Source organism: Notechis scutatus, chromosome 1, assembly GCF_049901735.1.
Source record: "Notechis scutatus isolate UNSWTSFEM ecotype Mainland chromosome 1, rNotScu1.2, whole genome shotgun sequence".
NCBI classification, from domain to species: Eukaryota; Metazoa; Chordata; class Lepidosauria; order Squamata; family Elapidae; genus Notechis; species Notechis scutatus.
Window position 1 is genome coordinate 239,562,776 of NC_142009.1, and position 27,739 is coordinate 239,590,514.

At 38.2% G+C, this 27,739-nt stretch overlaps 1 protein-coding gene across 11 annotated transcripts in view; it reads left to right on the forward strand.

The window, feature by feature from the left end:
- LSP1 (lymphocyte specific protein 1) overlaps positions 1-27,739 on the forward strand; it is a 105,012-nt gene that overhangs the window by 49,139 nt on the left and 28,134 nt on the right. For 7 of the 11 annotated variants that reach the window (XM_026668259.2, XM_087950861.1, XM_087950872.1 and 4 more), the window contains exons 2-3: positions 17,290-17,427; positions 26,347-26,529. In XM_026668259.2, coding sequence (XP_026524044.1) covers positions 17,290-17,427; positions 26,347-26,529 — 321 coding nt within the window. The remainder of the gene's footprint in view (positions 1-17,289; positions 17,428-26,346; positions 26,530-27,739) is intronic. The other 4 variants (XM_087950895.1, XM_087950891.1, XM_087950902.1 and 1 more) reach the window with 1 other exon arrangement.

Below are 27,739 nucleotides of genomic sequence, written 5' to 3' on the forward strand. Positions count from 1 at the left end.
TTCCCATATTGAGAGGAAAAAATGGGATTTTTTTTCCGTTATGTCACATAGGTTCTTTGTTTTTTGGGTTGGTCCAATGACATTAACTTGTAAACAACGGCCTTCAGCTTTTGTAGAATCATAGAACGATAGAAGTATAGATTTCAAGAGATGTCAAAGATCACATGTTCTACCCAATCAATTCTGGATCCACTACAGCATTGATTGATTGATGACCACCCAACTTCTGTTTAAAGATCTCCAGCAAAGGAGAACTCACCACTTCATGTGTTAGTCTGCTCCACTTACTGACAGCTAATATGTTTTTTTTATGTCCTTCAAATCTTTTGGGCTATAAAATATACTTCATGAGCTTTTAACTACCTTCAGGGTGATGAGAAAGTAATTTAACAATCTATGATACAAAAGAAGACTGACAGACAACCTGGACTTCAAACTTATGTATGCCAGCAATTTCTTGCCAAGTGTGATGACCTCCTGACAAATGATCATCACATAAATTTAAACTAAAAAGAACCAGTGATAGATGAAGCCAAAGAGATGTGTGGTTTAATGATGGACATCACAGTGATCACTAAGATGCCTATAAAAAGGTAAAGGTTTCCCCTGTCTAGTCATATCTGACTCTAGGGTGGTGCTCATGTCCATTTCTTAGCTGAGGGAGCCAGTGTTGTCTGAAGATGCTTCCAAGGTTATGTGGCTGGCATGGCTATATGCCGAAGTGCATGGAACGCTGTTACCTTCCCACCAAAGTGGTACCTGTTTACAAGGGTGAGTTTCAAATTTTTTAGCAAGAGGCTCTCTGCCCTAATGACTGGCTGGGTGGTGTGGCTGGGTGGGTGTGGCTGGGTGGTCATGTCACTGGGTGGGTGTGGCCAACTCAACATCGCTTATTTGCCTTAATTACCTAAAAAAGATAAAGTCGTAAAGTTGTTTATTATTTTATGCATTTAATACTTAAATAAAAGACTGAGTGAAACCAGGCTTAATAGCAGTGACTGTGAGAGGGATCTTGGAATCTTAGTGGAATTTCTGGTGAGTTATGTGATTCTTATTATTTGAGAATTAATCCCCTCAGAGGCTAGTCACTAAGCCCATAGGAATCCACAATATGGTCATGGTGACAATAATTTCATTGTTTTCCAGGGACTGATATTTGAGATTCTGGAGTTAACATTTATAGTAGCTTTATAGCAGCCCACAACTCTTCAAGGAACAGGTCAGGGTTGTTCTACTGTTGAGTTATCTAAGTGTTTTCTGTGAGGTTCATAACTAAGGCTATTTGAATGACAATTAGAAAGGTTTTAAACTTATTTGATTGGCCCCCAAAAGTCTGTAAACTGGGTTTAGCGTGCATGAGATTTCAATGCTTAGAGAACTGTGGTGTTCATGGTTTGGGGAGATGAAGATTACCAGTTAAAATTTCTAATGAAGACCAGCTATAGCTGCTATACCCTCCGTTTTTAATGCACTAAACCAGTGCCAATGCCAGAAATGGGACAAAGAGCCTGATTTTCCCACAAAGAACTTGTTCACAGCTGGAAAAATTAGCAAGCAGTAGCAAATCAATGAAATGATGGTATGTACATTTAATGAAGAGTCGGTTGGGTGTTTTCAGAGATTCTTTTAATATGCAATCATTTTGCCTTGTTCATGCTATTTTGCAAGAGTCGCAGATGATGCTCACTTCTGTTTACAATCCTCTTGTGTTTTCCCACCATGCCTTTTCTTATTAAGAAAAGATTTATTAAAGAGATAATTTTCGTAGCACTGCTAGTCCTAGGAACCATTTCTTTGGGAAAACCCTAAATTATAGATCATCCTAAAAATAGAGTTAAAGTCCCTATCTGATTTTTTTTTTGCTCTGCTTTAAATTATCTTCAGCAAGTAAGCTATATTTTATGACATTTTTGTGTGTGTCCACCAAAACTGTTTAGGCTAGCTACAGACTTGATAAAAGTCCATCACTGCAGATAAATCCTCAGTTCTACCTTTGTGTGAGGAGTAGAGAATGGAAAATATCTTGATCATGTTTATTTTAAGCTAATACTTGAATACCATTTTGCTGCCCATGAGACATTCATTCCATTTTTAATGCTCATCTGTTCTTTGGAAGCCTGCTGGCTCATTCATTCCTTAACAATGTAAGAATAAGTGAGCATGTATATTGCATGTTGTCATTCCCATAATTTTCTGTCACAAGTTCTGCAGCTGCCTGAGTCCAGCTCATTATAGTAATCAATATCTAGGTTCTTATTTTGACAGGCTCAGTTAAAAGTAACCAAATGACTGTACCTGAATATTAAACAGCTATTCAGTGGATACAGGCCTTCTTATGTATGTGTGGGAAGTATTAGATATTCAAGGATGAAAGATAGTGTTGTGAAAGATGACTACAACAGAACATGGAAAATGAGCGTGGTCCACATTTGCAACTGAAGGTGTGGTAGAATGGAATTTGCTACTTGCAACTATGGATCAAGGATAGTAATTCTGAATGATTCTCAACATAACTCTTCCTCCAAAGGAAATTTCCATCTTGAATGAAACTGTTCCTGGTTTTGAAAATAAATAAATATTAGTCTTTTAGTCTGTGGAATGATGATTGCAGAGAAGAACTATATGGTGACAGGGGGACATAGTGACTTTTGAGAATGTTGATCATTAACTATTGTCTTGCCTTAAATCCATTGCTTCTTGGATGATTAATAACTTAGTACTCAGGAATTATTGGTTATACTTTTGGAATGTATTATTTTGGGTATCATAGAACTTTGTTAAATTCCACCATACTACTTAATATTTGAATGAAAGTGCTCAATGTGTTACCAATATCATACCCTTGTTCTTTTCTTTTTTATTGAATTCAACTATGGAAGCCTATTTTCTAATCAGTTCCTGTAGTGTAGATGGTAATGCATGGTAATAATCTGTGAAAGTCAATAAACTGAGCTCAGTCCAGATAAGGTGAGAGTAAGTGATTTATTATCCAGATTAGTAAGAAAGTGCTTTGAAAATGCTTTCTGCCCAGAGAAGTGGACTACATACTGTAAAATAAATTAATATCAATGGGAATCAATAGGAAAATATGTGGTGGGAGAAAATGAAATTTACCTCATGTTCGAAACGTAAAAAGTTTTATTGCATCATTTAAGAGAATTAGGTATCGATGGTATTTGTCACAGGAAAAATGGTTTAGAATGCATAAAGGTACTTTGAATCTTTTCTGGAAATGTGAACCACATGGACATTTTATCATGTTAGGTCGATGTTTAAAAAAGGCAGACAAATTTGGATAGCATTATATTGATTCAGAAGATTTTAAAAACTAAAGTACAATTGAAACGAGCTGCTTTTCTTTTGGGACTAATAGAAAGGAAACTAAGAAAAAAGTCATGAAACTTTGCTTTTATATATGACAACTGCAGCGAGGTTGTTATATATTCAAAAAATGGAAAGAGTCAACCCTTTTCACAATAGAGGAATACGGTAGTTGGTGACGATGATGGAACTTGCAAAGATGGCTAAATTAACTTATTTGATTATAGAAAAGACGAATTTAAATGTATGGACACTCTTTTTTGCATGAAATAAAAAAAATGCATTTATGACGTGGTTTTGATGATTAGAAAAATATGATAATAGAAGACTGCTCCTTTTTGTAATCAAAGAGTAAGAGATAATTTTGTAATCATACTTATATCTGCTGCAGAAGAAATTGGAAGCTTCTTTGTTTCTTTTCATCCTTTCTCTCTATACTTTTTTCTTTCCTTCCTCCCTTCCCATCTTTTGAATTAGTTCATTTTAACTTTTAATAAAATTAATTAATTAATAAAATTCACATAAAATATATTAAATTTACATTTAAAATGGTACCTCCACTTGAATTTGAAATGATGCGGTTCCTTTTACAATTTCTCTCCTTAATTTTGCTACACATGCCAACAAGCCCATATCTTTAAATCTCAAATCACATCTGAATTCTATCATATGAAAAGATTGTATGAATTTGCAAATGTCTTTTGGCCTGTTATCAATAATACTGTACAAAGCCTCACAAGGTTAGTTTAATTGAAGTATGAATGGACTTTCATTTAGGTGAAAATCATTGGCCGCCTGAAAACTCCCAGGAATCAAAATCCTATGAATTGAGGATTCTACTGAGATTATACCATAAGAAACACATGGAATGAGAACTAAAAAACAAATAAACCCAACCCAAAATAATTCTTTTGCAATCCACATAATCTGTTTTTAATAATTGATGCAACTTCTAAGACAAAAACAAAACAAATGATGGTATATGTGAATATAGCTTCTTGGTGTTGCAACCCAAATCCTTGCATCCCGAGATTGAAGACAAATCTATAAGATATCCTTGCCATGCGCCAAATAATAAATAAATCTGATACCCTGGTGTACATTTAATTATTGGCATCCTGCTGCTCTCTCTCCCACTGGCATATATGGATCCGAATCTATTAAAATATGTGAGAACTTCCTTTTCCACTTTGTAGTGGCCTTTGCATAATAACTGAATTTGTCATATTTTCAGATGCATTGCTGCACATGTCCTTCTATCAGCCTTGGATCATTTCATCCCTGGAATATTCGCAAGCCAAGAACTCCTTTCCTTAGATTGCCAAAGTGATTGTGCCGGGCAATCTCATTCAGCTGGATAGTCTATGAAAATTCTCTTCCCTGAACTCAACTCTTAACATTCCTGTTTTACATTTTGAGCTAAGTCTCTTCTTGCCTTTCATGCTTTTGGAATGAATAAATCATCTGTTTCAAATTGTCACTGCAAATCTTTTTGCTAAATGACAGTTTCTCTTTTAGAATGTAGTGATCTGCAAATGACTTTCAGTTGTCCTGGGTTTTGTTGATTTTTTTTTAAAAATAGCATTGTTTGGTGTGACATTTTCCGCTGAATTCTATTTCCCAAGTAATTTGTCTTGAGGTGTGATATTACTTGTCTGATATAATCCCTAGATGAGAAACTGATATTCATGGTTCTTCCATTCAACAGCCAGTGAGAAACAGAAAAAAAAGACAATTTCTAAGGTAATTGATGCCAATATAAACTGAAAAGTATGACGAAGTTTCTGATGATAGAATTTTGGTTAGAAATACCAGATGTGTATTGCAAAACTCCAGATGATCACTAGATGGCAAAAAGAGATTTTAAAAAGGAGGAATTCTTTGCTGCCATCTATTGGCTGTCTGAATTTTGACAATCCAGATTTTGGAGCCATAAATCTGGCAGATGGCTAGTGCTCTACTACTGCAGAAGAAGGGAAACCAGACTGGTTTGAGATTAATTAAGGTATTGAGCATTAAGGAATAGATTTTTGAAAAAAAAATCCAGTCAAGAATAGTATCCAATCCACTGGTTGATTTAAAAAAAATCAACTTACTCCTTTAATAATTTCAACAAAGTTAGGAACCTGATAAACCTGTCTTTTCTTTCTTTAAGGTTAAAATATTCTTCTCTTTTATTTTTTTTAAAGATACATAATTCAATTAGAAACACTTACCCAAGATCATCCCCATTATATCTATCTGTACCTATCTATCCATCCCTCTGCTGAATTTAAAGTCAATTCAGATTTTATCCAAAAACTAAGAATCCTATAGCTTTCTATAACACCTGAGACTTCATAGTTGAGGAGAAAGCTTTGACCAGTCTAATCCCTAATCTCTATCTTAAATCCCAATATTTTACAATGTCTCCAGTCTTTTAGAGATACTCAGCTGTCATTTGATATCACTTTTCTTCATTTACTGTGCCATCTATCATATTAGATTCTGGATGTCTAGAAATATTATCATTTTCCAGCTCTTGATCTACCAGGTCTGCTTACAGCTTGTAATATTCACAAGTAGTTCACTTTCTACCCGGTAAAGGCAAGACCTAGGACCTTTATCTCCATGTCTCTGGACCCAGTATTTTCATTTAAAGTAGTGGTTAGTTAGGATGTTTGTGCCTCCAATCTGTCCTCAGTCTCCTTTCTTTCTCCTTTCAATAATTCATTTCTTTGTCAACAGAATATTAGCTCATCAAGAGGACAATATCTGGCTCCAAAACATACTTCAGTAGATCCTACTGTCTGAAATATCCATGAAAACACCGATGGCCTATTCTCATTAGTGATCCTTAGCAGAAACGAGCTTTGGCTATGGGGATAGATAGAACAGTCATTTTTGCCTAACACTTTTTTTTCCTCCTTCTGGGTTTTGTGGTAGCGATATTTGGTAATAAAGAGAACAGCAAGGCACATCTAATGAATCATGGGTTGATAAGACCAAGGTTATGGTGGTGGAAAGTAATATTGAAGTTAAGTGTGTATCATGCCCATAGTTTCAGCTCTACTTGTATTTTCTTACTTTTTCATCAAGAATGTGAGAAGGAAAGATAGTAAAAGATAGAAAAATAGAAAGGAGATGATGATGATGGGAAGAATCATGGAGTCAGAAAGGGTACAGATAGTCCTCGACTTATGACTGTCGTATAGTGACCATTCGGAGTTACGATGATTGCCTCCCCCTCTTCCACAGACACATGACTGAACTTCAGGTGCTTGACAACAACAATCACATTTATGGCCATTTGTAGTGTCCCACAGCCATGTGGACCATATTTTATAATAGCTTTGCTGAAAACCAACACTTACTTCCGGGTTTTGGATAAACCCCCGCCCATAGCAAACAATTGGTTCACCAACTGCCATGTTGAGATCAGGTATGTGACTGACCTTGTTTTGTGACCATCAAGACTGAGATCCTTGATGAGCAGGCTCCATTACGGTCATAAGTTGAGGACTACCTGCAATTGTTGTTTTGGCTGTTTTCTCTACTTCTATCTGGACAGATTGGATAATCGCTGAGAAGAGAAAGTTCTGGAGGGTGACCTATTCCATTAGGTGACTGTCACCTAAGGGCTGGAGGCATAGAAATAAAAAAGCAATGTATAAGGACCTTTTGATGGCTAAACCATCAAATAATACGCAGAAAAAGACATGAGCAGTAGCTAGTGCTGTCAATGCCCTGAAGTGCTTTTAAAGGCACAAACATTGGCCTAAATGAATGGACACAGTACAGGCCCTATGAAACACAAAGCTGTGCCTTCTCACAATACTTATTTCTTGGTCTTCAGCATCTGCTTCTGGAGCTCCCTTTTCCAAAGGTAGGGCAGCCCTTACATAGCACTCTGAAGTGTTCAACTAATAATGCCAGGTATTGTGTGCTTCCAAAAGCAGAAAGGCATCTACTCAATTTGATTTTGAGCACTTTGTGCACTTTTGTTTGTTTTGGCCATGAGACCCCAAAGGGCAGCATGGCTGCATCTGGTGATTGTCACCCATGTAGCACCGCCCAGGGAGCACGTGTAGTTTAAGGACATGGGCGACTATGCTCTCCTGTCTGGTTCCCTAGAAGGACATGGGCAACTTCAGAGGCAATTGCTTGGATAGCTGAATTGGACTGTGAAAAGGGAATTTCATGAAGGCAGTAGTGTCACACACACACACACAAAAAAAAAACAACAACCAGGAAAAGCCCAAGGGGAACATCAGGTCAGCCAGAAAACAAACTTACATAGGAAAAGGAATCAAATAAAAAGTATTAAAGAATCCCTACAGACAAAAGCCTAAGTAATTAAGAAAACTAGACAAATAGGAAAAGGAAACAAAAGATAATTTAGAAAACCCTTACAAACACAGGACATACCAAATAAGCAAAACAAACAGACAAAAGACACAAAATATAAATTACAAAAGGGACAGACAGGAGATTGCCACAGAACAAATATGAAAAACTATCTTAAAGCTAAAAGAGATTACAGAAAACCAATAATACAATCTGGCCACCCCGCGGAGTTTGCCTTCCGCACCCCGCGGAGTTTGCCCTCCGGCGGAAATAAAGACAAACTCAAACAGGATTTGAAACATTAGGCACAAATACAAACACTCACACAAAATCAACTTACAAAGGGAGAAAAGGGTATAAAAAACCAGGCACTTACCATAAGAAGCTAGCTATCCCAGGAACGCAGACTTCTCGCTGTTCTCCGCCTTCCTGAAAAATAAAAAGATCCAGCTTTCAAGCAGTTGTCCGTATCCTTGCGCCGGAGCTCTCCCAGCGCGAAAATTGAATCCTCGAAAGAAAGGCATTTTGACACCTTTCAACAGGACATCCATTTATTATGCCACTGTGATACCCCCAGAGAAGTTTTACTTGAAGTGAGGTAGACTGTGTATGTACATTTCTCTTCTGTCATGTTGCCATCATACGCTAAATAATCCTACTCAATCACCTGAAGGCAAGTCCTATGCATTTTGTATGCAATCCATAGGTGGAGCTGAACTGAATTTTCATTAAATATAAATAGGTTATTTTTCAATTAAACCTCAAAACATTAACCCTAAAGAACTCAGTGCAGAACTCCATTAGGGAAATGCATTTACTGTCCAGTTGCCCTTTGTAATAGTCACTCTGAATCATCTTATCTCTGAGCAAAGTCATATGTCACTTTCCTGAAGGATTTTGAGCAGAATTGGGAACCCATATTTCTACATGGGATGGTGGTTTGGTGCTTTTGAGAAAAGCTAGAACTGCTGATATCTTTGAGGAGGTGACCAAGTCACAGTTTCTCCCCAAAGTTGAAAACCAGAATGCCTCGGTCATTCATTTCAATAATGGAAGCATTGTTATGCAGTGCTATGGAAATAATCCAGTGTTTTGAAACCTTCCGTCCCTATCCTATCATAAACAACCAAGCTCAGAGAGCACCAAGGACCTCTCATTTCAATTGCGAGCTACAAATATTCTGTTTTACTGGAAAAGTCATTCCTGGTACTAGAATCTATTAGTGATAGGTTTCTCCCAAGCCATTAATTGAAATAATTAATTGAAATATGTGACTCTCGTTAGGACAAGGCCACAATTTCCCTGTATATGGGTTGATTAATATTGCATTGAACAGAACTGGGAAAGAGAATTCTTCCCAGGTGGGTCCAAGGGGTGATGAATACATCGTTGCATGAGGGAGAAAGGTGGGTGGCTTTGCAAGAGGTTCACTCACTCCCGAAGAAATCTTTCCAGCATCCAGAAGATCCTCGGTGGCGCAGTGGTTAGAGTGCAGTACTGGAGGCTACTTCTGTTGCAGCCAGCTGCCTGTAATTTGGCAGATTGAATTTCACACAGGCTCAAGGTTGACTCAGCCTTCCATCCTTTCAAGGTTGATAAAATGAGGACCCAGAATGTTGGGGGCAATATGCTGACTACTCTGTAAACTGCTTAGAGTGGGCTATAAAGCACTATAAAGCAGTATATAAATCTAAGTGCTATTGCTATTGCTATTTTTCTTTCTTTTATTTTTCTTATATGTACCCATTTCATGTATTCATAACTATGTATATACTTATACCTATTATCTTGCAAGCGATTGACAAATCAAAATAAATAAATAAATAAAAATAAATGTAGCTTGTGAATAGTGTCCAATCTAATTTTTTTTATGGTAGCTACATTTTTTTTTTGCAGGATGGCTTGACTTCCCTCTGTAACTGCCATGCAATCTTAGGACAGACACAGCTTCTTTTAAAAAGCTGATCATGAGTTCCAGCTCTTATAAACTCTGGGCGATTGTTGAGGAATCAAATCTGAACAACCTTAAGAAGTACATTTCCTTTTATTTATTAAATTAATTGGGGGGGGACGGACGCTGGCCAAATACTGTAAAAGCTTGAAGGCAGGTGGCATGTATTTCAAGATCCAGTTCCCAGGATGCCAGCTGGATGAGGACAACCATGGGCTGTATTTTTAGAAGGGTTTTATTGCGCTACTGTTACACATAGAATAACTGGCCTTCAATTATGTTCCATGCAGTCAGGACAAAGAAAAAGCAACAGATTGTGAGCTTGTGAGATCATGGAGTGAGACCATTAGTTACATCCAACTAAAACAAAAGGAGTAGCTGAGGGAATGGCAACATCTCAATGAGAAGGCTTGTTTCATGTACCAAATAGACTTGTAGCTCCAGGAGGAAAATGAGGACTGCAGTAATTATCTCTGGAAATTTTACCAAAAAAACAAAAAGGCAGAACAACAATGATGAAATTTTATGTAATTTGGGAAAAGCAAGAAACCAAAAACAACTTTCCTTTCTTGTTGGAAAGAAGCAAATTGGAACACTTTGGACTTAGAGCATTTCTGACTTGGATCCTTTATTATAGATTTTTCACAGACACTGGGAGTTAGAGAGAGGTCATGATTACAGGGCGTAGAGTGAATGATTTCATCTAGATTCTATTTCACTTTTCAAAAAGAGTACAACACCTTGGCTTTCTTCCAGATCCCAGGCAAGACTGTCCAAGGAAACCATGGGGGGGGGGGAAAAAACCACAGCAAATTTGGGTGCAGATGGTATAAAGAAAGTGGTTTTTCAGGTTTTGTTTCTGATGGTTTCATCTTCTTTGTTCCTTGCTCTTTCTGAGCTTAAAAGGATGATGAAATCATGAAACAGAATGGGAAGATAGAGAATGAGAGAATGAAGGTACCAGGAAATGTCCCTCTGTGTGTCCGTGTGAAAAGCTCCATAGTGAGAAAAAAAAATGCATGATGTCATCTAAGTAGAAAAGGAGTAATCTGCATACTTTTAGGCTTCACTTTTAAAATTCTGCTAAAATGTCTTGGTTATACCTCTGGGAGTCCAAAGAAACATTTGAATTTTACCCTTGTCAGCTTATTTGAAAAAGAAAATGTTGGCATGGAATCCCAGCCCTCCAAAAAGAGAGGTCCCAAACTGTTCATGTGTCACATAGATGCGCTCACATCTCTAACAATCCTCCAAATGTAATCTAATTAGAAAAGGTTGTAAGCAAATGTGGCACCATCAATCTCAAATATATGACAGATATGTTTCTGAATATAAAACAGAAGGAATCAGTTCATGGAAATAAACTGTTTCTTTTTTTTTTAATTGGCAGAGAGCACAAAGCACCCAATATTTACTTTGCTTTTATTACAATATCATTCCTGCATCTCATTCCATGTCATTTATGGGAACTGAAAAGTCTTAAAAATAAAGGAGGCAAAAGGATAATATTTGATCAGTATAAGAAGTCTGCAATAGAAAGGAAAAATCATTAGGGGTTCTTGGTGCTCTCTAAGCTTGATTGCCTAGCACTGATGATGTTACCTAGTTTGGATAATGAAATGTCTGCAAGAAAAAAACCAAGCTCAGAGAGCACCAAGGACCCCTCATTTCAACTGCGAGCTACAAATATTCTGTTTTACTGGAAAAGTCATTCCTGGTACTAGAATCTATTAGTGATAGGTTTCTCCCAAGCCATTAATTGAAATAATTAATTGAAGTATGTGACCCTCGTTAGGACAGGGCCACAATTTCCCTGTATATGGGTTGATTAATATTGCATTGAACAGAACTGGGAAAGAGAATTCTTCCCAGGTGGGTCCAAGGGGTGATGAATACATCGTTGCATGAGGGAGAAAGGTGGGTGGCTTTGCAAGAGGTTCACTCACTCCCGAAGAAATCTTTCCAGCATCCAGAAGATCCTCGGTGGCGCAGTGGTTAGAGTGCAGTACTGGAGGCTACTTCTGCTGCAGCCAGCTGCCTGTAATTTGGCAGATTGAATTTCACACAGGCTCAAGGTGGACTCAGCCTTTTATCCTTTCAAGGTTGATAAAATGAGGACCCAGAATGTTGGGGGCAATATGCTGACTCTGTAAACCGCTTAGAGTGGGCTATAAAGCACTATAAAGCAGTATATAAATCTAAGTGCTATTGCTATTGCTATTTTGCTGACAGTTCCCCAATTATAATACTCTTTCTGGTGGAGGAATCTTGAGACAAGCTTACTTATTACTTTTACACATTTTCAGTTGGGTGCAGGTCTGCTTTAGGACAGAATCTGTCATAGTCACGCTGATAGATGACCTCTTGTCTAGATTATCTTGTCTGAACTTTAAACAGCTTTGAGAATCATGATCCCTGGTGGTCTACAGAATTCTTTCAGGCACTGTCTGCCTCTATTATCTGAAAGAAATGTAGAGTAATTATGCCTCTACTCAAATGCTATGAGGTACTATCGGGCACTATTTAATCCCTAGTGCTATTTAACTATCATATGGAATATCTGGAGGTTTTTTTTTTATCAAACTATTTGCAACTGGATGTCACTGACATGCAGAAAATATTGACTTCTACCTTTTTGATAATAATATAAACCAGAAAAGATTGTGTATCAGGATGCAGAGTTGAGGTAGGTGAGGTCTAATAAGCAATAATAACCTCACAAAGAGAGAGGCCTACTGGATGTGTACCAAAAATTACTAAGCATCCTCTGGTAGGTGCTTGTGAATGGACCTTCTCTGTTGCAGTTTACATACTCTGGAATGCTCTTCCTTCTAAAAGTGGGAAGACATCTATTGTAACATCTTTTAGGTGCCACTTGAAATTATATTTATTCATTCATTCAATTTATATTGTCACCCATCTCACCTTAAATGAATTTTGATGGCTTACATAATTAAAAAATGATTAAGAGTAAAAACAGAATAAAAGCCATAAAATACAATTAATTAAAGCAATAAAAATGAATTTGTGGCAGAGTATAATAAATTACTAACAATTACCAGGATTTGTATTAAGTCTTGGCTCCCAGACATGATGATAAACCAAGCCTTAAGGGGTCTTCTAGAAAGCCAGCAGGTTGAAGTCTTTCTTTTCCACCCAGCTTTCATAATATGAAAGCTGGAAGATTTTATTTTTCTCTTTCCCACCACCATTTTAAGTATGTGTTACTGAATATTGCATTCTATGTTTTATATTGTGTGAAGCATTGCTTTGTTATGTATTATATTGGTCTTTTTTGTTGTAAACTAGTTTGAGAAAGCATGTGTCAATTGGCATAGGAATGAGGTATATAAATCATCATCTTCAACTTTTGCATTCCTAAGTGAAAAATAGCCAGGATTGAATATGTAAAATGAATTAGTAGAGTTTTAAAATCAAAGCTGAATGCTGACAATAAAATAAAAGCTATTAATATTTAAACTGTCTTTGGAATATGCTACATAACCGGTATTGCTGATTTGACACAGGTGGAACTAGATGCTTTAAACTGTAGAACCCAAAAGCTTATGGCAATAAATCATGCCTTATACTCAAAAAGTGAAATAGATCATTTGCTATTTACCAAGGAAAATTGTTTTACTTTGTTGCAAATGAAATAGCTAGTGAAGGACAAAATCCGAAGTCCAAATGATTATATCAAAGCAAACAAAGAGAAGATACTAAAAATGTCAATAAGGAAAACATTTTAAACATAGCAGAATCAAAGATGACACAAAGCTGAACAGTTACAACAGTAAATGAAAAACTGGAAACATAAATCTCTACACAGTCAATACTTGAAAAAACTTGAAGGCAAGGTGAATAGGAAACAAAGCTTGGCAATAGCGTCAGATTAGATCCATCAAGAAGGAAACAAAAGGTTTGATATTTGCAGCACCAGAACAAGCATTAGCAAAGCAATAAAAATTAGAATACCCTCTTCCCTCAAAATTCTTATGCAAAGAGAAAAACAAGATTGTTGACTACAGAATCAGTAGCTGTAGCAACACTGACTAGATAAGTCAAGGTATTTATTTGTTTGTTTCTTCATTTATTTATGAAAATTTATATGGCTGCCCAACTCATTGTCAGTGATTCTGTGATATAATCAGACAGCAAAAATGAATTTTGCAAATAGTGCAAAAACATGGATCTGATGCCCCCAAATATTGTTACAATCATAATATTAATATTGGAAAAGTTCTCCAGAATGATCATGTAAAAACATTTGTAGGGTTTCAGATTCAAACTGTCAGACCTGCCAAATACGTAAACCTCTAAGTAGAAACAATTCTTGGCCCCATTTGTTGAGAAAGGTATACTTTCATTAGAAGTCAAGTGCAGTGCCTAGCCAGAACGAGAATCATGCACCAAAATCCCTAAATTCAACTATTTGCTCCCTTAATTGCCTCCTATCGATGACACCCTCGCTCCTCCATGGCCAATCAGGTTTTAGCAAGATGATTTCAAAACAGTCACTTCAAATATAGGTTGGTATGCAGCTGCATTCTTCTCCCAGCCGAGTGACCTTGAAGCAGCATCTCGGGGAGATAGAGCAGTTAATTTTATTTTCCTCCAAGCATCTCCCCTCCCATCTCCCCTTCCCAGAGTTCATGGCAGATTGTCATCACATGGCAACAAAACACACAAGTCAGTGTACAGTGGCAGCTGACACAAATTGACAAACATCTAGAACTTAAAATGCACCAAGGATACATCATTTTATTAAAAAATACTTTTACTTATAACTCTATAGATTTTGTCCCATTGACCCACAGTTTCCCCCTGGATCCATCTGTATATTATGAATAACAATTGATAGCTCATTTTACCATACAATCCCTAACTTATCTAGTTTCAAATCTCAATACAAGTTTATAATTTTTTTGCAATTATATCTTTATAATTTGTACATAAATCATTTTCAAATTCCATTTTATAATTTTCAATTCCAATTGCCTTTTTGTATATATTAAATCTTACTTTCAGTGGTGTATATGAAAAACTATGTCCCTCTCCAGCCAATTATTCTCTTGGCTTAATCTTAATTTCTCCATCTTCCTGTATTAATAAATCTTGACAGTTTATGATTTTTCTGTTGTTTCTCTTTTGTAAAAGTTGTTTTGGGGCACAATTCTGGGTTTGAATTTATTCCATTTTCTTAATATTACACATCCCACATAATGATTTAAAACTATATTAACTCTATCATGCTCTAAAAAACTTTGTCAACCAAACCTCAAGTTATGTTTTCCTAATTCTATCATTCTTCTATTTCTCACCAACACTCTTTCAAACTAAACAGCAGGCTGCAAAATACAATTTAAAGTAAGGTAAACATAGTCTTCCTCTAGATCATTCATTTTTTTTATCACAAAGATTCTACCTAACATCACTACAACCTTAGTAACTGAAATATAGCGTTTAGAAAATAATCCAGCCAAGGTTTTCCCTATAATTATTAGAACATCTAGAAATATAATAATGGAATTGGCAAAACGCTTTACAAAATTAGAACTATTTGACCTCAGATTTTGTTTACAAACAACTTTATTCAGAAGCACAATAGCACATACATATTACAGCAAAGAAAAAAAACCAGCCTGCTGCTAAAAGAGGAGATAAATTATTCTGGCTCTAGAGATCCTAATTTAATCCATTTTGGAAGATTACAAAATTACTGTTACAAAGTTCTCTCTTTTGGATTCTGTCAAGGAATTGCTTATCTGGTGCCTAGGAGATTATGGAAAGAGCTGTGTCAGGCTATTAATCTTATGTAGCATGGAAGGAAAACCTGCAATAAAATAGTACATGGTGCCCTTCTCAAACTGTATCTGTTCTATTTGTAACAAAACAATTCCTTTCTAATATTCCAATTAAAACAATGCTTCAGGGGGAAAAAGCCCTGCTGAAATCATCTATTGTTCAGAATAGCCTTTTCCAGAGATCTGGTGAAGGCTTTAGTTGTTGTTACTGATGATGTCATTATTTAAACTGATATCTTATTTTTCTCCTTAGCAAATAGCTTACTGATTTTATTCCCCAGAACCTTATGAGAAAGATTGGGCTAAGCAAAAAAATTACTGGCCCAATCATCCAGTGAGATGTCATAGTTAAAAGCTGATTATTTTCTTTACTTTTTACTGCCTTTTCTGAATTATTCCAAATTTTAAACATTTATTCGAAAGTATAGCATAGCACGAATGACCTAATCAGTTCCTGCATCTTCGCTGCTTTAACAGATTTTTCTCTTCAATCTGTAGGCAATATACACAAAAGATGTTGGATGGCCTGAATTACTTGTCAAATTTTGGCTCTATTTCTGCAGCTCTTTTAACTTTTCTCCTTCTAATAGAAAAGAATGTATGTAGCTCAGGGTTCAGCTATGGAATCCTTAATGCTGTCAGAGCTTAGTTGTTTTCTAGCAGACATTTCATTAATCTAGTAAACAACAGCATTAATGCTCATGAATGTAGGGTTTATTGCCTGTTTATATACTGTAGCCTGCCCTGCCAATGTTGGTAGGAGGTGTAATTTTCACTTTAGTAGGTATTTAGTAGGAGTATTGTTTGTTGCTTGATTGTTTGCCTGGTGTTAATTTCAGAGATTTTCTCCTTCTGTACAGATTAACATTGATTTACAATGGTTCATTTAATGACCGTTCAAAGTTACAACAGCATGGAAAAAGTGACTTATGATCGTTTTTCATGCTTACGGCTGTTGCAGCATCCCTATCAGTGGTGGGATTCAAATTTTTTTACTACCAGTTCTGTGGGCGTGGCTTGGTGGGCGTGTGAAATCTCCAGTCAGAGGTGGTATTTGCCGATTCTCTGAACTACTCAAAATGTCCGCTACCGGTTTTCCAGAACTGGTCAGAACCTGCTGAATAGCATCTCTGGTCCCCATGGTCAAAATTCAGACGTTTGGCAACCAGATGTTTTGTGACCATCTGACAAGCAAAGTCAATGGGAAATCCAGATTCCCCTAACAACCATGTTACTAACTTAACAAATGCAATGATTCACTTAATAACTGTGATAAGAAAAGTCGTAAAATGGGCCAAACTCACTTGGCAAATGTTTCCCTCAGCAACATAAATTTGGGGCTCAATTTTGTTCGCAACTCGATGACTACCTGTAGTAGAGTTAGCACTACACACAATGGGATTTGGGATTCCCCCTGGCCTCCTGCCATGCCAATTGGAATCTCAGCTTGATCTTTGCCACTGCTTAAAGGGTAGGGGTGGGGAACATGGGGATATTTGCAGCAGTTCTTATTGAACCGATGAGCCTCGGTGGCGCAGTGGTTAGAGTGCAGTACTGCAAACTACTTCTGCTGATTGTCGGCTGCCTGCAATTTGGCAGATCGAATCCTACCAGGCTCAAGGTTGACTCAGCCTTCCATCCTTCCAAGGTGGGTAAAATGAGGACCCAAATTGTTGGGGGCAAGATGCTGACTCTGTAAACCGCTTAGAGAGGGCTGTAAAGCACTATGAACCGGTGTATAAGTCTAAGTGTTATTGCTTATTAATATCAAATGTTTCCTAACAGAGTAATTTTCTTCTGGCGCCCCTTGTTTCTGGTAAGGATTTGGAAACAGAAATATTAGCAAATGCTAAGTACCTATCCCTGGGTTTTCTCTCTGACTGGTAGGCTGACAGCTCAATGGAGTGTGGAGGATGAGGAGGAAGCTGCAAGGGAGCGACGTCGAAGGGAACGTGAGAGACAACTGAGATCCCAGGCAGAGGAAGGCCTCAACAGCACCTCTGAAGTGGCAGTACAAGAAAGCAGGTAAGTTGGTGCCTGGCATATCAAGGTAGCAATGAGAGTCAGGCTGAACTACTATAATGCTTTAAAGCAGGGGTATCAAACTCAATTTCCTTGAGGACTGTATCAGGGTTGTGTTTGACCTCAGGGGGGTGAAGTAGGCATGGCCAGGGTAGGCATGGCCAAGTCAACATCACTCATGTCAGGGATGTCTGTGGTGTCCCAAATGTTCTGCCAGCGAAAACAGGGTCCAGCTTTGTTTTCAGCTGTGACGCCTCCTGCAGCCCTCTGCCAATGAAAATGGAGTTCAGGAGGCCTTCTGAGCTTCGTTTTCACTGGCAGAGGCACCGTGGGCCGGTCCTTTGCGGTTTCCAGGGTGGCCCTGTGGGTTTCCAGGCCACCCCCATGGGTGGCCCCTGGCCCCTGAGTTTGACACCCTGCTTTAAAGGAAATTAGGAAATTTCAGTTAATGCAGAACTGAGTCTTCTCTCTTGGTGTTGGTTCATAGGACTCTTAATATTGTCAATGCTCAGCTAAAAGTCTGATTTAATAGGGGAAAAGTTTAGTTTTCTGAAGGACTATCCCTGTCAATCTGACTTTTATATCAGCAAAAGTAGCTTATCTTAGTCCGCTGTCTCTGAGAACAGGCAGTTGTCAGGTGTGAGCCATAGATATTTATCTGCAATGGCTCCATATTTTTGGAACTCCTTGTCAACCGATGTTCATCTACTACTATTGGTGTAAGCCTTTAAGAAACTCCTCAGAGTTTCAGTCTTATCTCTATTTGTATGGCTGCGGGAAGTGCAGTATTTTATTTATAGTATTATTGGAAGGTAGGGATGCTTAATTAACACTACCATGGTCATTGGGATTAATTTGTGCATTTAATGTTGGCAGAGATTTGCCTCCCAGTTGCTTTGAGGGGGCCTAAAAAGCAATGTAAAACATAAAGTTATCCATCAACTATCATCAACTGTACATGAATGTGTGGCTGATAAAGAAATATGTAGGCATCTTACTAGGAATAAATTAATTTGATGCACATAATCACACACACACAGAGTTTCATACTGAGAAACAGGAATAGATGATCAGCGTGTTATGTCCAGAGGTGGAATTCAGTAGGTTGTGGCCAGTTCTGGAGAACCGGTAGCAGAAATTTTGAGTAGTTTGGAGAACCATCAAATACCACCTCTGACTGGCCCTGCCCCCATCTATTCTCTTCCTCCTGAGTCCCAGCTGATTGGCTGGGTCTTCTTTTGTTACTCTGCATAGGAGAATGGAGCTGGAAAGTAGGTTAGTGGGGTGGGGAGGGAATGGAGATTTTACAGTATCCTTCCCCTGTCACACCCACCAAGCCATGCCCACAGAACCAGTAATAATTTTTTTGGAATCCCACCACTGGTTATGCCAGCACAGAACACACCAAATAAATCAACTTCCTGGGGTTAAGTACTGCACTGTGGATGCAGTAATCTAAAGGAATATCATGGACTTTCTCTAAAGTTGGCTTGCTAAACCTAGTGAAGGCTTTTCCAGATAAAAGGAATTTCACCTCTTAGAATTTCCGACACTGTTGTTGCAACAGTGTGACTGGAGCACATCAGGTTGGGGAAGTCAAAGAGCAGCCATCAACCAGACAGTCAGTATGAATAGGCTTAATAGGTACAGGTTGTCCTTGACTTACAACAATTCATTTAATGACCGTTCAAAGTTACAACATCACTGAAAAAAGTGACTTATGACCATTTTTCACACTTACAACCCATTACAGCATCCCCATGGTCATGTGATCAAAATTCAGATGCTTGGCAACTGACTCAGGCTTATGATGGCTGCCATGTCCTGGGGTCATATGATCACCTTTTGCAACCTTCTGACAAGCAAATTCAATTGAGAAGCCAGATTCACTTAGCAACTGTGTTATTAATTTAACAAGTGCACCGATTCACTTAAACTGTGGCAAGGAAGGTCATAAAATGGGGCAAAACTCACTTAACAAATGTCTCACTTAGCAACAGACATTTTGGGCTGAGTTGTGGTCGTAAATCAAGGACTACCTGTATCATATTTAGTGGTCTTCCATGCAAATGCTTCAAAATGCACTGCATTAATTCGTGTACCAGGATGGGTTGACAGGACTCCAAATTTGGTTCAGAGCAGCCACTCCCTGGACAATCTCTGCTGGAATCCTTGTGGCAGCTGTTATGTGCACACCCATACATTCTCAGTTATTTACAAATTGTCAATACTTGTATGATATAAATATTTACATGCAAGATGTCTGGGAAAAGAAGTATGTTTTGCTTTCAGGCAGGCCTCTTTAGGGAGGATATTTCACAGCAGGTCACAAATCAGCCCTCTATCTTGTAGCCACTGGCTGAAGTTCATTTGATAGTGGCACTTGAAGGAACTCTGTCCTGACAGCTCAAACCAGGATCCTAGCAACAAAGATCTGAACTATACTTTGGAGAGAAAGTATGAATGAACCCTCACTACACGCTCGTCATTTTATTTTTTTCCCTTCAGCTTCAGAAATGCCAATACTCTTAGATATTTCAGCTGCTTGAAATGCAGAGCTGCTACTTGAGGCTTAGGATGCAGTAACAGCCTTCTCCAAAAGCTGTCCAGCGATTGCTTCAAAAGTGGTTGTGGGACAGCAGTAGGAGAATGGAGGACAAGCCACAAAGTATCTTCACTATCGTTCCTCAGCATCTTCTACTTTGGGCAGCTCCATCAGTGTGCATGATATGAAAATGAATCTTAATAAAGTATCTCTTTATTAGTTGTTTCTAATTATGAAAGTGTCTATTGTACATTTGCTGGTAGAAATTATAGACAAATCTATGTAACTAAACTAAACTTTACTTAACTAAAGTTATGGAGATTCTTTGATAGAATAGAATAGAATAGAATAGAATAGAATAGAATAGAATAGAATAGAATAGAATAGAATTCTTTATTGGCCAAGTGTGATTGGACACACAAGGAACTTGTCTTGGTGCAAATGCTCTCAGTATACATAAAAGAATAGATACATTCGTCAAGAGTCAAGAATTGTAAGGTACTTTGTAAATAGTTGGACAGTGTTGAGGGAATGATTTGTTTAGCAGAGTGATGGCATTCGGGGGAAAAATGTCCTTGTGTCTAGTTGTTCTGGTGTACAGTGCTCTATAACATCATTTGAGGGAAGAAGTTGAAACAGTTTATGTCTGGGATGTGAGGGGTCTGTAAATATTTTCACAGCCCTCTTTTTGAATCGAGCATTATACAGGTCCTCGATTGAAGGCAGGTTGTAGTAATTGTTTTTTTCTGCAGTCCTAATTATCCTCTGAAGTCTGTGTCTGTCTTGTTGGGTTGCAGAACCAAACCAGACAGTTAAAGAGGTACAGATGACAGACTCAATAAAGCTTCCAGAGCAGAAAATAACAAGCAACAAACACTGTGAAAACCAATATCCCGCTAGGTCAGTGGGAAAACCAAACTTCCACTAGGTCAGTGGGAGGCGGCCCAATTTTATTTTTACAAAGCCCTTTACAAAGCCCTATATCAGTCAAGGCAGTTGCTTTTTCTAACAAATCCTGTTGCTGGTAGAGGGTTTCTTTTCTCAATGCATAAGCCTAGGGTTGGTTCTGGCTACTGCATGTGTCAGCTTGACTTTTGTTCTTCAGAAGTGGGGACCCCAGTTGAAGTATAATTGGACCAAAGTGCCCCTTTTAAATTTTGCACAGCTTTATATCCCATTTATTGTGGGAGCTTCATTTATGGAGAATACTTACTTCATGTTTTCAACTAGAAGGCAAGCAGTTGGAAGGGAAGGAAACTGATTGAAGAGATGGAGGATAGAAGGGAACATTTCTGCTTTGACTTGCCTGCCAGTTATTCCCTGCAAACATTTCACCAACCTAGCTGGCCCAGAAGAGACAGCAATGGCAGAAGGAAACTGAATGGTGGTGGTATATGTCAGTACTGGTTCACAGTTTTCAGTCCATCACTTGAAGGGCTCCTTTCACTCCTAACTTTTCATTGGTTAGGACTAAGCCATATGCTTGCTGAGACAACAGTCAATTGGAAAAACAAAGCCTTAGTGCAGGGCTGTTAAACTCCCAGCCCGCGAGCTGGATGTGTCACGCACTGGCCATGCTCACGCCCGGTTTAGCGAAGGGGAAAAATGTCATGTGATGACGACATGAGTTTGACACCCCTGCCTTAGTGAGATCTAGTGACAATGGGAGTGGTTCTGGAAAGGTTAAATGAAAAAGAAATACACATACGGAATTATTTCAGGAAAAAAAGCCATGTTTCTTTTTCTTTTCCAATGAACTTGATGGCTTTATTCTTCTCCCTAGCTGTTTCTGCAGCTGTGGTTCTGGCTACAAAAGCCAGGATACTAATATAGCCTTCAGTAAACTCAACTCCCCCTTTTAGTGACTCATCCACTTCTGGCAAGCTATGCTGCTGTGCATAGCCCTCTAAAACACAGCTATCATAACTTGCCTGTAGGTCCAGATTACCTTTGCTTGACATCCCTTACTTAGTTTCTTACTCCAAAGCAGCCATTCCAAACCAGATGTTCTTCAGATGTTTTGGATTACAACTTCCCTAGCTAAAGACAACAGCGTTAATGGTCAAGGTTGATGGGAGTGGTAGATCCCCAACAGGGGTGGGATTAAAAACTTTTAACAACTGGTTCTGTAGGTGTGGCTTAGTTGGTGGGCGTGGTTTGGTGGTCATGTTATTGGCTGGGCGTGGCCCACTCAATATCACTCACATTGAGGCACACATCTCCTCGCCTGGCCTCTTATGACTGTGGGGATGCTGCAACAGTTGTAAGTGTGAAAAATGGTCATAAGTCACTTTTTTCAGTGCCATTGTAACTTTGAATGGTCACTCCACACAAGCAAAGTACCAGCAAAGGAGGGGGAAAAAAACTCCAGAGAAGTTCCTGAAACAGGAAGTCTAGTCCTGCCAAGAATGTAATAAGGGTTAATGGAGAGGCAGTTTCTGTAAGCAGAATGTTTCCTTCCTGCCTTCCTTACAGGATTAGGCCAGTAATTTCTTCTAACAACTGGTTCTCCGAACTGCTTAGAATGTTAACAACCGGTTCTAGCAAATAGGTGCGAACTGGTAGAATCCCACCCCTGATCCCCAAATCCGGCAGACATGGAGCTGTGGGAGACTGTACTGATGTCCATGTTTAGAAGTTAGTCACTTCTGAGTATTGTAACTTATGGTTTGGACACAAGTAAGGGAGTGTATATTATAACCATTCCCATGGTTTCCTGAGCACCTGGCTGATGACATTAAGGAGGGAAAATGCTTCACTAAATTTCTATTTAGACTTAAAATTTTAATAAAAATCCTCTTTAGAACAGATTCTAAATCTCTTCCAAATTTAGACATATCTTCATGGTTTTGCTCACATGAAATGACAGTTTCAATTCCTTTTTCCAAAAGGAAAAAGGCCTCTCCCAACAGATTTCAAATTAATTTACATTCTTTGGTAGGGGAAAAGTAGATCTTTTGAGTAATTTTCCAAATTTTGCTTCTCTCAATCCAACCTACCTCACAAGAGTGCTGGGAGAACTAAATACAGTGAGGGAAGTGTTCTGTGTGCTGCCTCCTAAATCAAATAAATAAATCATTAAAAGTGTCTTTCTAATTGCAAAATTTAATTCTCTCATGGATATTGATAAGAATATCAAGGGATGCTGAGACATCCCTTTGATATCCCAAAGAACTTATTTGCTTTACCTTGTCAGAAAAGAAGGGTCACTCTTTATTTCTTCCAACATCAGAAAAATCAGTGTTTTAAAATCCTATTGATTAAACTGGTGGTGGTGGTGATTTTTTTCTTTTAAAAAATCCATACTATTCAACTGCCTGGAAGAAATTGGTACATATAATAAAATGTGGCAAACTGTTTTTAAGACTCTCCTGTCTAATTGAATTAGAAAAAAAGAGGTAGGTAATATTTTATTGCCCATGAGACACATTTGTGAGTCATAACTGCAATGTTAACTTTTTTTTCCTAACAAAAAAGACTGCCATTGATTTCCCCCCATTGAACAGAAAGAAAATAGGGGATGTTACTTCTAGAAAGGCCTCTCTAGCCCTCATCCCAACTTCTCTATCATTCTATCTAGACTGTTTTTGCCTTGCTTTCTGGACAGGTAGACGTTGTTTCAAGTTACACCCCACAGAGTGAACATTTGGTGGTTTAATCTTCTACAAACCCCAAGGATGTTTCTGTGGGGTTCTGAGGTTTGCCTAGGCACAAAGAATCAGGAACATATGTTAAGGTCCAGTCAAGAAGATTTATTGCTGAAGCCTATGCACAAGAATCTAGTCAATTAATGCTCAGTGCTAAATTGACAGTACATAAGGGCCAATGGAATTCAAGAGGGATTGTACTTAGACTGTTTGTGGGAATGTAATAACTCCAGAGTGATGCTTGGTTAACTTTGGACCCTGGGTCTTCCCGTTTTTCTCCTATTTTTGCTTAAATACAGGCAATGCTGCGTATTGGTATTTAATCTTTGTAGGATGCCAGTTTCTTATTTATTTATTTTTAATTAAAGGAATCTTTTAAAACGTATGCTAGGGAGTCAAATGAGGGCTAAGACTTGAATTATTCTTTAGCTAGGTCATCTTGAGCACTTGAGAAGAAAATAACCATTTACTGATTCTCTTTCATTTCTCCCTTTGTTTTCCTCCACCATCGTACAAGTGTATTTATATTTAGAAATATAACATTTGAACGGCATCCTTAATAAAACTGGGTTCAGGTTAGAGGGGGCCCAGTCCTTCTGCTCCATAGGGACAAGGAAACTTCAGTGTTAAAAAGGAAAGGAAATCAGATGAAGAATAAAGCAATGCTCCCTTCCATTGCCTTTTAATCCATACTGGGATCTCCCTTTTAGTTAACAGTGTTCTAGAGGCTTGTACATCTCTGTATTGAATTGTAATGGATCATGAGTTTGGAATGCAGTCTGTATATTTTGAAGCCCTATTGCTGGACTCTGGCCAGTTGCATTTAAGCGCTTCTTTCCTCTCTTCCTTTATTAATGAATGGAAGAGAAGAGTCATTCTTTATCTTCCTCCCTCCCATCATCTCCCTCTCCCTCCCTCTCTTTCTCTCTCTCTCTCTCTCTCTCTCCCTCCCACCCTCTCTCCCTCCCCCTCTCTCTCTCACACACACATACACACACACACACACACAATAATAAAACATGCATTTCAGATCTAGTGTGCTCCTGCAAATGTATCAAGTGCTTTGCTTGCTTCAATTTGAATTCTCTATGTGAATTAGTATTTAGTGGTGGGAAATATTCTGGGGACCTTGCTAGGGAGTACACAGAAATCAGGCTGTTTGTTGGTAAGTTTTAAGGTCAGAATTTGGACCAGTTTGTTATTTCAGAGCAAACTTTTCATCCTGAGGCAAATTTTAAAATGAGCTAGTGTCTTTTTGCGCTCTCGATCCAGTTCTTGCTGATATTATTCAAATATCAATCTCGAAAGTACTTTCCCCAATACAATTATTTCACTTCCATGCCAAGCTTTATTGCCATCAATCTGTTTTATATCACACAGTTCCCACAGCCCCTTTAGTCTTTGTTCTTGGCTCTTCCTATGCATTTGAGCAAGTCCAGCTTCTAAGAGGTTGTTCTGCAGTGAACCATCCCTGCTGTTAGAAATCCAGCCTCAAAGTTTGTGACATCTTTGTCTTCTGGAACCTTCTATCTGAGATTTAGTTCACACACTAAATCATGGTTTGTTTAACCAAGAGATGCCGAATATATTACACTTAATTGATTTAAATGTTATACAACACTGTAAGCCATGTTTTACAGATCAAAGGGTTTCACAAAACATGCTAGAAAATAAATGGGTTTCACCATGCCTTTCCCTTGCTTTTAATTCTGAACGATATGTAGAAGTGACAATGCATCAGGTTTCCTGGATTCATTAATTGCCTCTTCTTTGGTCCCAGTACCATTGTGAGGGGATAGAAATGCGTCAGAATGGAGGATGGTCTTTCTTCTGAATCTTCGCATTTTCCTTGTGTTTCAGGTGACTGTAGAGGAGGGAAAATGGTGGAACATGTGTGATGTTGTCATGCCAGGGGTATCAAACTTGTGGCATCACATTTTCATCATGTGACACATTGCAACTTCCCCCCATTTGCTAAACCAGGGATGGGCATGGCCAGCACATGACACATCTGACCCACGGGCTGCAAGTTTGACACCCCTATGTCATGCAAATGCCAATTCATATGTACCTGTATCAGATGTTGGGATGCAAGTATAATTGCTGTATTTGTGATGATGTCATCACACTTGTTTTCTTTTTGGTGTCCTTCCTAAGATTCCTCCATAGATACCTCCCTAAATCCCAATGTTTCTAAAAGAAACCAAGTTGTGATAGTGATAGAATGATAGTGGCAATAATAAAGCAGGTGTCCTAGTATGATGTGTGGACTTAGTTTATGCAATAGATCAGGGGTCTCCAACCTTGGCAACTTTAAGACTTGTGGACTTCAACTCCCAGAGTTCCTCAGCCAACTTTGCTGGCTGAGGAACTCTGGGAGTTGAAGTCCACAAATCTTAAAGTTGCCAAGGTTGGACACCCCTGCAATAGATCACCAACATACATTTTGGGACTAAAGAATAAAATCAATCTAGGAAGAACAATATTTTGGAAGAGAGCAAGGGAGAAGAATTGATGAAGGCATGTGGCAGCTCTGCCCCTTGTGTATTTGCAGACAACATTGTAATTCAAGAACAACATGGCAGTGCTTGTCATGATGCCTCCATACACATTTGAGCATCACTCTGGTTAGGAACAGAAATCTATACTTTGCACATAAACCGACCCAATGTTCATAAGTTCTGTATGAACCTGGTAGTGTTCAACATCCTTTTTTTCCTCATCTTTCAGAATTGATGGGAAGCCTCCTGGAACCTTAGAACTGGAAGAAGATGAGGGCTTTAGTGACTGGTCCCAGAAACTTGAACAGCTCAAGCAGCGATCGGGAGGAGAGGGAGTGCAAGAAAGAGACCAAATTCTCCAAGGGGAATGCAGAGAAACCCAAGAATCAGACCCTATACAGTGTGAAGAAAGGTAGGGAATCTTTTTTTACTGCTTGAAAGGAAGTAGTAACTAAACAAGACTCAATCAGAAAAGCTGGAAAAAAAATAGCAGATACCTTGAACTTTGAAGTAAGACCCGCTGAATTTGCTCCAGATATGGCATGACTGAATGTAAATCCAAACATATAACATACAGCAAGCCAGGCAGATTTCTATTTGACATTCATGTTAGCTTGGTCAAATAAGAGTCTAGCTTGACTAACTGCCATGCCATGGCTGTAGTCACATGTCAATCTTAAGTTGGTTAATTTTCATATGGTTAATCAATTAAACCCACTTTGCTGGTTTTATACTTCATGTTTAACCATAACCTAAATACCTTGATTTGTGGTATTTGTCTAGTATATTGTGGAGATACATTATTAGACAACAGTATGGTGGCTAACTTGTAGTTTGGTATGTTCTCGAAACATAGCCAAAGAAATTGCCTGGAACAATGAACTGGCCTGATTGCTTCTGTGTTATTATCAAAGTTATGTAATATCAAATTTATTTGTCCCCCATCTCACAGTTTGAAGCAACTCTGAGCAGCATATTGTAACAATTGGTTTGTTTTTCTTAAGTGGTTCTTAACTGAAGCCCTGTACCTTTAAAAATTTCATAACTAGGCAGAACACTAATCAAATTGTAATTAAAGATTTAAGTTACCTGGGGATCTTTCTTTCCCATAGAGCATTTGCCAGGGAAGAAGGTAGGCTAAATGGACCTTATATGACTATATTTGTTCTTATACCAGCATTAAATTACCAGCTTCATAAACAAGAAAAATCTCCATATATTACTAAAGTCAGCTTCTACTAACCTTAGCCATATAGTTGCCTTAAAAATTCCAGGTCTCTAAAAAGTTACTTCCTTTACTATGTAAGTCATTTTTTTCCAAAATTATTGCCTCTACTTAACTACTAAATGTACAAAAACTTACCTTCTTTTGCTTTAGGGTCAACCTAAGTGCTTCTCAGCAATTAGGCAAGGAGCTTTTGGAATAGCCAAAAAAAAAAAAAAAGTCTTAGCCCTTGTAATCTGCAAACTTTGTCTTGGTATGTTGTGTGAATGTAGTCAATTGTAGTTTCTTCCATAACCCCTGGTTCACCATAAAATGCACTTTGACTGTTAGTGCTTCTCAAATGATTATCTGTGGAACTAATTTGTAGCATGTATATTTGTGAATGTACTTGCTTGAC